Source organism: Gymnogyps californianus, chromosome 2 (assembly GCF_018139145.2).
Source record: "Gymnogyps californianus isolate 813 chromosome 2, ASM1813914v2, whole genome shotgun sequence".
Taxonomy (NCBI): Eukaryota; Metazoa; Chordata; class Aves; order Accipitriformes; family Cathartidae; genus Gymnogyps; species Gymnogyps californianus.
In genome coordinates, this window is record NC_059472.1 from 151,930,101 (window position 1) to 151,944,734 (window position 14,634).

The 14,634-nt window shown below is 36.9% G+C and overlaps 1 protein-coding gene across 9 annotated transcripts in view; it reads right to left on the reverse strand.

Annotated features, from left to right (window-relative positions):
• Positions 1-811: 811 nt before the first annotated feature.
• EPC1 (enhancer of polycomb homolog 1) overlaps positions 812-14,634 on the reverse strand; it is a 68,208-nt gene continuing 54,385 nt past the window's right edge. For 2 of the 9 annotated variants that reach the window (XM_050891061.1, XM_050891056.1), the window contains 6 exons: positions 10,214-10,297; positions 3,638-3,756; positions 3,470-3,556; positions 2,685-2,826; positions 2,202-2,568; positions 812-1,184 (listed from right to left, as the gene is read on the reverse strand). In XM_050891061.1, coding sequence (XP_050747018.1) covers positions 1,112-1,184; positions 2,202-2,568; positions 2,685-2,826; positions 3,470-3,556; positions 3,638-3,756; positions 10,214-10,297 — 872 coding nt within the window. In that variant the 3' untranslated portion in view covers positions 812-1,111. Of the gene's footprint in view, positions 1,185-2,201; positions 2,569-2,684; positions 2,827-3,469; positions 3,589-3,637; positions 3,757-10,213; positions 10,298-14,634 lie in introns of those variants that run through there. The other 7 variants (XM_050891062.1, XM_050891059.1, XM_050891057.1 and 4 more) reach the window with 6 other exon arrangements.

The following is a 14,634-nucleotide window of genomic DNA, read 5'->3' on the forward strand; positions in this document are numbered from 1 at the left end:
TTCTCTTCACAGAAGAGAGGTCAAATATTTCCAAAGGAAGGCACCCGATAGTTGTGGTTCTGGCCTTGCAGCCTTCTGGAGAATCTTAAAAGGAAAAAAGCTGGCTGTTTTAGAAACTGGAATGATGATACACGTACAGCAATTACTGCATTCTTCTCCCTTATATCCTTTTTCTTAAGAACAAGTAAAGAATGAAGTCTTAAAAACAGTTATACAATAAAAAAATACAATGTCTTCAAAAAGGGCAAGACAACATAAAAACTCCAGTTCTAAGGACTCCATCTGCATACTAACACTTTTTGGTGTGCAAGGAAATGGGACTAACGAGGGGAGCAGCAACATAACCTTAGTGCTTTAAGTACCAGAAACTGCCCACATGCCTGCGGACAAGCTAGGATGGGAGAATTCAGACTTCATTATTAGCTTGTTACTTGTCTTACGATACTCAAACAAGAAGATCCCCATTAAACAGTACATTCCCCATTTTTGAACTGATGCCTTTTTAAAAAATTCTGTATGTATGTCACCATTTTTCACATGATACACAGAAAACTCAGGGACCCAGAGGGGAACCAAGTTATGTTATACCATTTACAAAATACCAAGGAGTCCACAGCTACCTAACACATTTACTACAGCACAGGAACCAATGAAGGTACAGTGTACAAAAAACTGTAAACACGGCACAATAAATAGATAAAACAGCAGGTTCTGCACCATGCACATGATGTGATGACACTTTTTCATCTCTATACAATCTCACATCTCACACTCTTACTTTGTTGCAGTTTGTTTCCCTCCCTCCCCCCACCCCAAGTGCAAAGCATCACAAATGAACAGTTTTGTATTCAAGTAACATATATACAAGGGTATTACAAATATGCAGTACTGTACAGATAATTGCTGTATTGTTAATTTACAGATGTTGATTCTTTCCTATTAACAGTAAGAAAAGAAAAACCAAAGCATGAGAGATGTGCATTGCTGTCACGTCCCCACAGCTGCCATGGAAACGCAATGTGCGGCATTCCATCATCCCTTGCATTCAAAATGCTACTGATGCATAGCACCTAAACAAGTTCCCAAGGCTGCAGTTTCACTCCTATGGAAACTACGTCACCTCCATTGCTACTGTATTGTCCGCTATATTGTTCAGTGCTGGCTTCTCCGTTTCATGGTTTTCCCTGTTGAAATAATAATAAAATAATTAACAAGACTGGAAAAAGATAGCAAAAACTATTCCACAGACAACTGCCGATCAGTACTGCAGAGCTGTTAAAATGTAGCAAAGGCATTAAATTGAAAAGCAAAAAGACCTAGACATGAAATACACTCATCTCACACTTCCATATTTAGTGTGTGCTTAACTCCCAGCAATGACTACTTTGAACACTTGCCATGCTGTAAAACCTCCCTATAAACCGCCATGTCATACAGGAAACAAAAAAGGGTGTTCTAAGCATCAAAATTGGTGAAAAAGTAATAAAAAAATGTGCAAGAAAAGAAGTTGCTGATGAAGTTACTAGTTATAAAATCTGGACTTATCTAAGGAAACACTGCACTGACTTCCTGTTTAAGCTATTTTAATTCATCTTCTAGCCAAATATCTTAAACTAATGAAGACAACACAAACTAAGAACAGTAATTTAGAAATGAAAATGGTGATTATAGCTCAAGAATGTGACAAATACTTTTCTCAAATTTTGAGACACACAAAATATAATACATCTTCTGAAGTCTTTTGCAGTGTTCAAATTACAGAAACATTTTTGAACGCAGCTGGACCAACTCTACACTACATTCATTCCTGGCAGACTTACTTTTAAGGACAGACACACATTTAATTTTGGAATAGTTCAGCCTTCAAGTAGACCATAAGAGCCAAAACCTGTACTCAACAGTGGAGAATTTTTATATGGCATAGTACTAACAGCTCATAAATTTCACTTTTGAGCTAATACTTATTTTTGATCTGGTGGCTAGCAGAACATCCTGGAAAACTATCAGTGTAAAAGTCTGTCTATTCTTGTATTCCTCCCCAAGTATCCCTTTTTGACCACCATTATACACAACGCTAATTTAAGCCAGCCTGATCCAATACAACTGTTCTTATTTGCCACAAATATATTTATCAAGCAAAATAAAGACCAGAAAACATAAGCAGATATAAAAAAAAAAAACCAAACACAAAAAAACCTTACCTTGGTACTGCATCCACAGAGGATGAAGCTGGAACCTTGGGCACCTGACAATTTGTTGCTGCAGCCAGCTTTAAGGCAGATGATGGAACAGCACTTAAAGTCCTAGGTATATGTCGTGCATTGAGTGTGGTAATAGAGTTTACAGTGGCAACTGATGAGGGCACAGTTAATCGAATGTTGTTCCCAATCAGAACCTGAGTTGTTGCAGAGTTGGCAGCAGTTACTTGGTGACTCAGTGCACTGTGGGAACTTGAAGTCTGCGTTATATTTGAAGGCTGTAACAAGGCTGAACCTGCTGTTGATGATGAACTTGTATGGACAAGTGCTGTAGGTGTAGTACTACTGAGGTGTAAGCCCTTGTACACTCCTGCAAAAGAAAAACAAAACAGTAAGCTCGTTTTTCAGAAAATACTCAACTCCGGACAGACATATCTCCACGGTAAAAATCTAGATGCAATCAAATTCTGTCAAACAGCTGCATACCTGAGGCTTGAAGAATGCCATTCACCCCAATTCCAAGCACCACATCATCCTTCATTTTGAATCCCATCAGTTGTTCTGATGTAACCAAAGCTGAAGCAGCAAATTGAGCACTAACAGAATCCAGTGTCTTGGAAACAAAACCCTAAAAAGAACAATGGTGGCAAATATATGTGATTGAGGCTTCCAAAAGTCAGTACTCTCCCCATTTTAAAGCTACACACAAACTAGTAAAACAAAAAATCAATACATGTAAATCAGAACTGTGGCCCAGTCATTCTCTCAGACCAAATTGTCAGCATTTGGTACAACTAGTTAAAATCCGAACTGTGATCTTTTTTTTTCCCATGCACTGTTAGCTCCATTATAACAATGGAGAAGAAAATCCCCACAACTATTTAAAATACGAAGAAACTTATTTCCAAAGTTCTATGGAACAACACTGTTTCACAGGTCAACTTGTTTTCATGAAATTCCAAACTCAATTCAGAGACTCAGAGGTTCAGATTGCAAACAACTTCTGAACCTTTTTATGTGTCCGTCACCACTGTAATCACTACACATTTATGAATATTAGACACTTCCACAGCTGTATGGAGGACATATTTAGGAGTTAGCTTTAGTTATTAACTAAAAATCCTGCTCTAAAAATCCCCCACTATCAAGAGGATACTGACATGGCTGGAGATCTTTGCAATTCATATTTCTAAGGCTTTGAAAATTTCATTAATCGACTGACCCATCTTTTTTTGTTAAGAGGGAGCAGAGGCAATGCCTGCCACACTCACCTGCAGTGTCCCTTCTAAACACTTTACAGAATGGCTATGATGTAGATTCAGGCGAAAGCCACTTTCCTGTTGGTTAGTTTCAAGGTTCTATGGCAACAGTTGACAATTAGAGATGAACCCTGGTGGGAAACAATGAGGGATAAATCATAGCACAGACAAATCCCTCACCTGTGATGTGTTGGCAGAGGAATTACTATTTGCTTGCTGTTGATGAATTTGTGCAAGCTGCTGTTTCTGCATTAGTGCCAGTTGCTGTTGATGTTGCTGGTATTGTTCGGCTGTAAATGCTGAACAAGATATAAAACGAGAAAATACTATATCAAAATATGTAGGTGTTGTGTATATAAACACATCTATTTTATAATCCTAAAAAAAAATATATATATAACAATACACCACAGCAAGTTCCCAAGAGCCTTAATGCACCTTTATGGCAAAAAGGCTACCATCCTCATAGAAATTTTTGTTCAAATTAAGCCTTCCCTTTTTAAGCTGTTTTTTTTAGTATATAGGCTTTAATTGCTCTGCTGCATTTAGCTCAAGATACCAAAAAGGGAGGGGGAGGAGGGAACCAAAACACAGTCAAAACCACTAAAAACTCTCTAATAACTGATTAAAAAGAAATTACACGTAGAAATGGCATCACTGTGTTCACTTCGTGAAACTACAGTATCTGCATTATTAGTAAAGTAGGTTTATATGCAAAACTTGAGAACTGCACGCTTTCAGCCTGCACAGGTAGCATTTTGAAGGTAGCAAGTACCTACAATTAAGACTTAAGTTTAAGTTCAGTTGAAAATTTTAAATTTGGCATGCTTACAACTGTGCAGGCTATCATAGTACAGTATTTTTGTGGTTTTTAATCACACATGTACAAGCAACTCCATCAATACAGAATTTGATAGAACTACATCCTTCTCTCAAATCTTTGAAAGGTGACCCAGTAGTCAGTCAGTGCATCACAAGTCAACTAGAATTTTATCCAGCTAGCCCAAAAGTATAAAATTGATAAAAACCAGCATTATTCATACAGATTCAAAGGGGATGCCCAATAGTGCAGGGGTAGGGAGTCATTAGTTCATTGATTAACTTTGTAAAATGTCAGGATTTTTTTTAACTTTACATTTCCAAAATGAAAGGAAGTCTCAGTTTTCAATTTAAACCTGAATCAAGGCTGGCATGTGAATCTCCTTGCAAATACAGTCTAGGATACACCTTTCAGATTTTTCCTTCAATTTTATCTTCGGATTGTACAGATGCTCCCAACTAAGTGCTGTAAATAGTATTCATACTTCTAGAATGCAGTGGAAGTCACACTTTTGGGGAAGTTCACTACTGTTTGGCAACAAATCATCACCACACTTGAATCCTGTTCAAAAATTGCAATTTTTAATTTTTTTTTTTTTTTTTTGTTCATCTCCTTTAGGCTTGCTTGCCTGAAGAAAATCTGTTTCTATCAAAACTATAATAATCTCCTGCTTCTGGATACAACAGGATTCTGAAGGGCAATTGTACCTTATGTATAAACTTGAGTAACAAGTCAATACAAATGGCTAACCAAATAAGAATTAATATTTGGAAACAAACAGAGCAAACACTGCTGAGCATGCATTTTTCCAGTGTGTGATTTTTTTTTTTAAACATGTTCCAAATCCTTCTATTGTGTACTTCTATTATGTACTGGAAATAGCACTAAATTATTACCAGCACTTCACTACCTGAGCACTTGAAGTTATAAATTTTTATTCAGTTGTTACATTCAAGTTACTAATTTTTTTCTAAGTAAAATTCTTCAGCAAGTAGGGATGTAGCGCTTGTTTATTTTGCCGTGACAAATTACCTCCCAATACTCTTACAGTTAAATCTCACTTCAACTTGGTTCTTCAATGTTTTAAAAGTTATTCCTAGGGAACAGCTTAGTAGTAACACCATTCATAAATACCCTTACTAAAAAAACCAAACTAGAATTCATAGATCAAATATTCAGGAGTTGGCTGTTTAATTTTTAATTCTACTTTATATAAACTAAAAGCTGTTTAGATTTTTTTTAAACTGTCACCAAACACAGAAGTTAGAGTAAGAAAGCTTTAGCACACAAAGATTAGCATGTAGAAAGCTGAGTAGCAGTAACAGAGGGAGAAAAATGTTAAAAAATGTACTGTTGCAGTACCGACAGATATTTCATTTATATTGATCAGTTAGTAGTGACTTATTAATTAAATGTTTTTTAAAAACCCTAAAATTTAGAATCGGTATGGTTTAACCAACATAGTGCCAATGATATTGAAGCTTCCATGTATTAGTAAGGTATTTTATTCTACAGTATGACACTGTAAATATATTGCTTAGGAATAGGTTGCATAAGTGATGTAAAGACAACTTGCAGACTGACAAAAAAGAAAATGGGCAAAAAAGGATATGTGATAACACCATCTTCGACTGAATTAAATTAAAATTTCCACCATCATAACCATCTCACTTAGAGAGTGTGATGGTTTACTTACTCCAAGTAAAATTTAATAGTTTCAGTTTTCAAGCCTTAAGTATATTTCAGATTTTAGCTATAAAATAGAGTTGTAGTAAGCACAGTCACCAATGTTGGTTTAAGCAACTCCAAAATATTGTTTTCTTTTGGAAAAACAGTAAATAAAGTTTATTGAGACAAGCTGTGTTTGCTTAGGATAGCCATTATTTAGGACAGTCTTTAAGTGCTCCCCCTTCTTTCTGGAAGCAACATTTAGGAGACCTGTATTTTTCAAACTGTGCATCAGTATATTTCTTTTTAAGTAGTCTGTGACCCCTACAGCTGTAAGTTTCCCACCACTATGAAAAGTTATACAGCTGTCAAAGTAAACAAGTGACAGAACCACCCCACAATGACCACCACCCTCGTCTACATCCAAACTGCTTCTCTTTACTTCTGCTCAAATATCGAAACACGCTTACAAATACCACCTCGGAAATGCAATGGAAATGGCTATTTACCTGTCATATCTGAAAAACCTGAAATAAATTGTTCTTGAGTGTATTTTCAATTTAGGTTTAAAACATTCAGCAACATTTTTGCTGCTTCCCTTAAAGGTAAAAGCCTTCTAGACATTTCAAAATACTATTTACAACACTATCAGAGATTACTGAGAGATTCTGAATTAATCAGTTGCATCCTGTTTAGAAACGCAACGCTGCCCATAAAGGACTGCTGCAAGCTACAGCCTCCTAAAATAATCTGATTGATATTCCTTTTCCATTCCACAGCATATCCAGATATGCTCATGTACCAGAAGAGGTTATAGATTGTAATTACATAAGCTAGCTCTTCCCTCTCCATGCTAAAGAAGCACTACATTGAAGGTTTTTTTGAAAACATTACTACTACTGAGAATTATCCAAACCAAAATTAATCATTATTTCTTTTGAAGACCTGCAAACTAGGATAGCATACTTATTCCTCTTCTGTTAAAAGCCACCATGTATTTTGCTCAGTAACACTGTCACTAGGTTTCTTCCCCTCCTGCTCTCACAGTACAGTCTATATTACACTTCAATTGAAAAAATAAGCCTACCAATTGTGAGGTAAGTTGCTTCTGAAAACTATCATTCCCATGCACAAAAAATGTTTGTATGTACTTTACATGAAAGTACTTCCACCTATTGAACCTGACATATTCATTTTCTGTGGCACACAACTGTGACTGGAATTGGGGAAGGCTTTCTGGGGAAATCACACATATGCTCAGCACAGTGAAATCACAAGTGTACTGACTGTGCCTCTGCATCTGCAGGCACAGTCCTAAGCTTTTCAGAGAGCTAGTCTAAGTTCAACTTTTTTAAAAAAGCAATTCAAGTAGAATGCATTGCAGACCTTAAACATGCAGCCACTACTAATGGGTTAATTATATGGCTTGCAGAGAATATTTTTTTCTTGCCTGCAAAGCTAGCATAGATGCAATTGCACAGGTGCAATTAGTATCTTGTATTAGTATCTTAGTATCTTGTTAACAACACTTTCTCTAGAAAAACAAGTAACAATGTCCCTAAGAACATTCTTCCAGAAATTTTATTACCTCTTCTCATTTTTATTCTAAAGAAGAGAAAGGGCACAGCGGAAAATCTTTCATCTGTGTCAGAGAAAAATGGTAAATACAGAAGTAGCAAAAGTGAATGTCATTTTCTTTTGTGTCATACACTGGTCTTTATCTGCCTGGAAAAAAACAGCAGGCAAGAAGCAAGCCCAGACCTCTTCTGTACACTTAAATCAGCAACCACGTTTCTGGTAACTCAGAAGAGTATTGCTACACAAAGCTATACAAAGTTACATATTCCTGACATTGCTGGAGACCTTCAAGGCTTTAAAAAAATTAGTAAAGCAACAGACAACTGAACAACAGCTTCAAGTTAAAAAAAAAAAGGGACAAAATGTAACATTCAATGCTTAAAGACAACACATGAGATTTTAAAACAGATTCTTGCTTCAGCAGCCCCAGACAGGAGTGCAGTGTTTACAGACTCTTCTCAAACAGCATGCTAGGGCCACAGTGGTCATGGTTCCACCGTACAGTAATGACTATCTAATCCTATAGAATTTACTGAATTGGACAGTGACAAAACATCCAGTTTCATTCACTACACAGAATCCCAGTGAGAGGTGGGAATATCTCAGACACCACTACCTATACATTATAAGAAAATTATCATTTCAGAATATCTCAGCTGTCTTTCATACCTAACAACTGTACCTTCCCCCAAAACTTCTACACACTTTCCAAGACACTTTCAGTAATTTATGCAAGTCACCTGACTCCTTAAGTTAACCTAACCCAACTCCTTTCCTAACCTTAAACATTAGGAACCTTTAAGGCACAACCCTGGAGTTATCCACTTCTCAAGATGGTTGTCAGAAGATGGGTTAGCTCAAGTTTTACTGAGAGACTAGGCTACATGAATGCTTCTTACTTGTTTGTTTGCAGCATACTGTTTTGGATTGGAACAATTAAAACTCAGTATGCTTCTGAATTGTTTCTGGTAGAATTCCAAATCAAGTTATAACGTTTCAGTTGAGACGACCTTCAGGATTTTAAGTCAGTACATCATGTTATGCTGTTATCCTCTTCATTTAACAGCGTGGGACAACGCACACACCTATTCTGCAACTGTATTAGTGCTATACTTTGGCAGCAAGTAAGAGAAACGTTTTCTGGCTTACAGACTGCAGAAAGGAATGGAAGGTACAAGAAAAAGCTTCAGGAGTTTGCAGCTACGAATACAAGGAAACAAACATTGTACATTACTGAGACTGACTGACAGGATAAATGACTGCTTAGTATCTCCTTAGCGACAGCCACAAATCTTGTGCAATAACTCAATTTTTTAACAACACACTACACTATGAATATGTTTTCCTACAATCATTTACATGACTATAAGCAAGATGTTTGTAATCTTTGGGATAATTACATATCAATTTTTTGCTCAAATTAAGCCACTGAATAATATCTTCCAATTGGATGATTCTGTTTACATATCTACCAAATTCTGTGGGATGCTGATACTCAACGGGTGTTGTTTTCTGGAGCACAGAGTAACAGCGATGCTGCCAATGGACTTCTCAAAGATCCATAGTTCTCAGCAGTTTTATACTGCAATATAAAACTATTTTTACAGTGCTAACTAGTTTTACCACAGCATTTAACGTGTACTAGCCTTACAAGGCTGTAGCTTACGTTCAGCTTCTCTGAAAATGCAAGTCCTTCCCAGAAGTGGCTGAAACCAGTGAGAATGGCGGCTAGCTGTGGAATCTGTATGAACAGATTGGTCTTTGTATGATAAACAGCCACAGCCTCCCTCCTGACTACTGCTGCAAACTTTACTGTGAGGTGACTCACTAGTTGTTACTCTGCTTCCCTGAAGTAGGAAAATAAAGACTTACAAAATATTGACCACAAGAATCAGTTTCCTAAAAACCAGGAAGCATATCCTGGAAAGCAGAAAATGCATGTGTAAACTCCTGGTCCCTCTACTAGCATTCCTTTTGATTTCCTGAATGGAAGATGCTCACTAGATTTGCCAAGGAAACTGAGCAAGCTTTGTGGAGTAAACACAATGACCTATCCAGGTAAGCTTTTTTTTTTTTTTTAAATAAAATTTAAAAACATTTTAATACTGAGAGCCTCAAACAGCTTAATTAAACCTTTCAGCAAATGCTTCAGTCCTGTTAAACATCTGAAGAACAGGTATTTAAATCAGAGTAACAAAAAAGCAGTTGCTTTATAACATCAAGTTAAGTATCTGTTCTCACAAGCAGAAATGTTATTTCAGTAAGAAAACTGAAGCATTAATTGGGCTCAAAGAACCTCCCTAAAAATCCATTCAGAGTACTGGATTCCCTGATCCTTCCAGCTGAGGTGATGGCCATTAAAAAGGCAGTTTCAATCAGGTAACAGAAGAAAGATCACGTAACTAAAGCTTCCAATTGAGAAATCCCATAAACTACAGAACTGCTAAAGTGTGTGGAAAGATGATATATCATGTTACAATGTTTTCTTAAGGGAAATACATGAGAGCATCACATCCCTGCTGTATAAGAGAACAGTTAGTGGTTACTAATGCCAAAGTGCATGCAAAGCAAACATCATTCACAATACTAAGTAATCCAGAACATCACATTTTTTATCTCTATCTTATGAGAGATGTTATCTGGCTTACATTGCCTGGCTAAAGATTTTCTACTGTATAGCAAGTTCTCACCAGTGAATTCGGAAGATTGGAGAGACTTAGAGCCATCAGTGTGATTTAGTATTTGATGCACCAGGCCCAAAGATGTTTCACTTTCTGAAAAGAAGTTCAAGATTGATTTTACTTAAACATGGCATTATTAGACACTATGAGAACATGAATCATTATTCCCTTGATTATTACTACAACAGCCTTATATTTCAGCCCAACAGAACTTAAGTGCAAAATTCCTAACATCAGAACTCTAGACTTAGAAATTATAAACTAGATATAAGATCTATGTATGCACTCCCTACTTGGTAGTGGAAGAAAAACAGAAAATAATTAATGAGGATTTTTCCTAGCCATTGAATGAAAGCTAGAAATGCTTGCTATGCATTTATATTTGTCTGCCCGTCATTCTTAACATGAGTTTCCACTGAAATGTCACAGGCCAGTTGGGGTACACACAGTTTACTCCGCAGTTATAAACGTGACCATCCTTGCATGGGATGCAGACAAAGTGTAACAGTTTACACAAGCCCAAAGATCCAGCACTTTGGAACAAAGTATTACTCTAACTGGGCTGAAGCTGAATGAGAAAATCTAGTGTAACTACAAAGTCTCAAAGCCTTCAGAAGTGCTCACATGTTTTACTAAGTGTTGACTCTTCCCCCATCCCCAGTCACATTTCCCAGACTAAAGAGGCTTTTCCTTTTAAGATCTCCTCCTTCAACTAAGCCTAGGGTGAGCTATAAACATCTGCTATTCCCAAGGCCATTACTTCTTCAACTAGAATCTCAACATCTCAGCCACAGACTGTTAAGTTCTAATGATAACTGAAAATGGCCATTACAAAATGTCACTATTTTTCATGACCAAGTTTATCCTGCAATGTGAAAATAAGCATTTGGAAAAGGGAAAACAGTAAAACAGTCAGCAGTGTTGAGACTATTACAGATACAAGGGTTAAATAAAAAGATCTAAACACAGCCAGTGATGGCACGAAAGCAATGAAAAGGTAGGACAAGTCCTTTCACTCTGGTGTGAGGAACTGCCACAAGGATTGAGGAGCTTCCTCCTGCTTCTTTCCAGGAAAGGGATGCCTGAAGACGAGTGTCAGGTATCCTTAATGAGAACACGAAAAAACAGTATAGATCAATCAACCAACGTTATAAATTTGGAGATGGAAATGCTAAACACACATTTGGGAAATGGAAGCATAGTTCACCACCCTGCTAGACCCCCAAGTGTGCAAACTTGCTTTTAAAAAGCAGATTAAGAGATGCAAAAAAAGCATCCAAGTTTACTGGGAAAAATGCTATTTCTATGGAATTCGCACAGAAAAAGTTACTGAATAGCAAAGCACAACTTGCAGCACATTATCTAAATCTCTAGCTTACAAGAAAATTCAAGGTAAGCTACTCTGGATTCTTTAACTATATTCTGGATGTCTGCAGTTTTTCATATACAGTAAGGTCTACAATCCCAAAGATCACAGCTCTAAGAATTTTCAGTAAGGCTTCTGCTAGAATACTTAAGCTTCTTCTCGAAGAAAGAATTACAAATTTAGTGAGTGGATTCTAGTTAACTGCTAGCCTCTTGACAGCTTGCAGACTTTCTTTTCAAAGTGACCCAGCTTCTGGATGAAGACAGCAGAAAAGAACAGAATGCAAGATGGTTGCCTGGTCTTACTGCGGAGCCTGGGAACCAATGCTCAAATCTTTCACTAGTGACTGGTATCTCTGGTCTGCCTCCTAAACACAAGGCTGCAACAGAATTACATATGCTGTGCAGTTTTAAATGTCTCAAACTTTTGATTACTAGATGCAAGCATCCAAAAATATGAATCAATCAGTTAATCTAACAAGGAAGACTAAATTCCTGGGACACAAATACTTCAGATGAATATTCATGCCTACTGTACACTCCAGACTTAAGACACAAACTCCATCTCTGAAGATCATGATTCTTGACGAGACTGTCAGCAATACAGGCTCCTTTTCTGAAGTAATTTTGCTGCATTTTGTTCAGAGTGAATAGCTTCCCCACTGAACAAGTTATTCCTCCACAAGAATCATGCTTTTACACTCTTGCCTGCTTTTTAGTCGTGTTCTGTATAAGATATGCCTGAAGATCCTTGAACCGGGTCTTTTTGTAAGAGGGCAAAGGATGCTTTTTCATAATTCTTCAGTAAGATGAAAAGGAACCACCCTCTTCAAAGGTGATGCTACTTTTCTTGGCCACTTGATCCTGCTGCCAAAGTCTATCCTTCAGCACACAACAAGTCCAGTACAAGCCCTGTTTTCAAATAACTTGTAAGGGTGTGTTGGTTTTTTTGGTGGTGTTTTTTTTTTTTTTTTTTTTTTTTAAAGACATCCCTTCTCAGTTTACACACAAAATCTCAATGCAACTACTTCATCTTCCACAGATCTTTTATGCTGAGCACTCTGAAAGCCAGGACCAGAATAACTTGCATTTCTTCAGGGTCAAAGGCACTTCAAAATGTTTATAAAACACCTGGCTCTTTGGGGAAACCTCTCTCCAATCTTCAGGATGAAAAACAATGTTTCCTGTAGCCAGAGAACGGTATAGCACAGCACAGCTTTTATAACATGTCCTCTGATTTAACAGAAAGACCTGAGATACCATTTGAACTTCATGCCTGTGCTGGCCGTGTATAACAGATTTGAAAAGCAAGGTTTTCCACAGCAATTCTTCCATGTCAGCAGCATGCTGTGTGGATCATTCAAGGTGAAAAAAGCTCAAGACTTCTCTAAGCTTCTTTAATATGGAAACAGACAAAACTTATCATGTGATGGTGTACAATAAACATCTCAACATGACTACCTCTGCTGGCCACTACAGTATCTCAGGATGAACTTCATCTTAAAGGTAAGCAATATGGTTTGACCACAACTCACAGTAGCAGCGAAAGGATAAAAGGATTTTTAAAAACAGAGATGCATTAATAAGTGTTTTCTGGTAAAAAGACCTACTGCCACTTCAAAAACCTAAAAGGCAAAGAGAAACAAACCTAAAAAATCCACACCCACAACAAGACAGCTGAGAAAAAGGATCAGGAACACTCTACAGGGTTGTAATCTGCAGTACTATTAGAAAAACTTTAGTACAGATATTAGATACCTGATGTTCTTTACAGTATTTGCTATAGAAAGTAAGAAGACATAACTCAGCAGCTGCAGCCCCAACTGACATGCACCTCTGAAGAAGTCAAACTCATACATGAGATATACAAACACACCTGTAATCTGTGTAGACAATGTATCTTAAAGAATCCTTTAGGAAACTGAAAAAAGAACACTAGAAAACCAAATGGTACCAAGATGAACTAGACCATATGCTCCTTTCAAACATCTACCCCGAAACAGATGACCATCATTACACCACATATACACAAACTCATATACACCTCCAATGCTACAAGAATGCCCATTGAGACTATAAATAATTATACAGGTACAATCTACCTGGTTATATTAATAACAAGTGACTATCCAAAGACTGTGGTAACTAATTTCAAGTGTATCTATGAATTCAGAAAATATTCTATATTTTTATGGAGTATTTCATTCCTGTATCAAACCCTAATAAAAATATGAATCTAAACTCCACAACATTTAAATTGGGGAAAGCTTGGAATACTAACTTAAATATATTAGAGATGAGATAAACTTTCTGCATAGAATTCCAAGCACAAAAGAATGCAATATGCTAGGCACTTACACATATGTATTACTTTCCCACAGGCTTCAAAATACAACCACACAATTAAAAGTTTGTACAGAACTCATCACCATAAATAACAATTGCATTTAATTCCTAAATGGATGTAGATAAATATCTTAATCATCTATGTAAGGAAAAAAGATTCGGCGGGGTGTGTGTGTGTGTGTTTGTGTATTTATATACACACACCAAGACATATGCTTTAAACTCAAACAGCCAATTTTTCAAGTCTACGTGATTTTCAGATGTAATGTATTGCCCATTACTACTTTATAGTGTATTTATAATCTATTCATCACACATTAGTTTTGTTTTCACACTAGTAACCTGACTACCATTTTATCACAGTTCAGACTCTGGCCACTAGACAGATCATGTTCTCTGGATTTGGTTTACTGATCTGAAACACTGGAGGGGCAGAATTTAAACACCAAAAGCCGTACTTAGATCACAAAAGAGAAGAACCATCAGTTTTAGCCCTAATACATTTCCAGCAAGAAGAGTCATAAAAGAGAAAAGAATGGGGGATGGGGGCAAGGACATACTCTAGGACTGCATGGAGAGGAAGCATGAAATAAGCATCAGAACAAAGCCGCCCACTAAGTCTAAAAATGCAAGGAGGAAGAATTTTCAGGAAAAAACAAAAACAAAAACACAACAGGTGGTGGAGGGAGGAAAGGCACAAAATATATTGGAAAACAGGA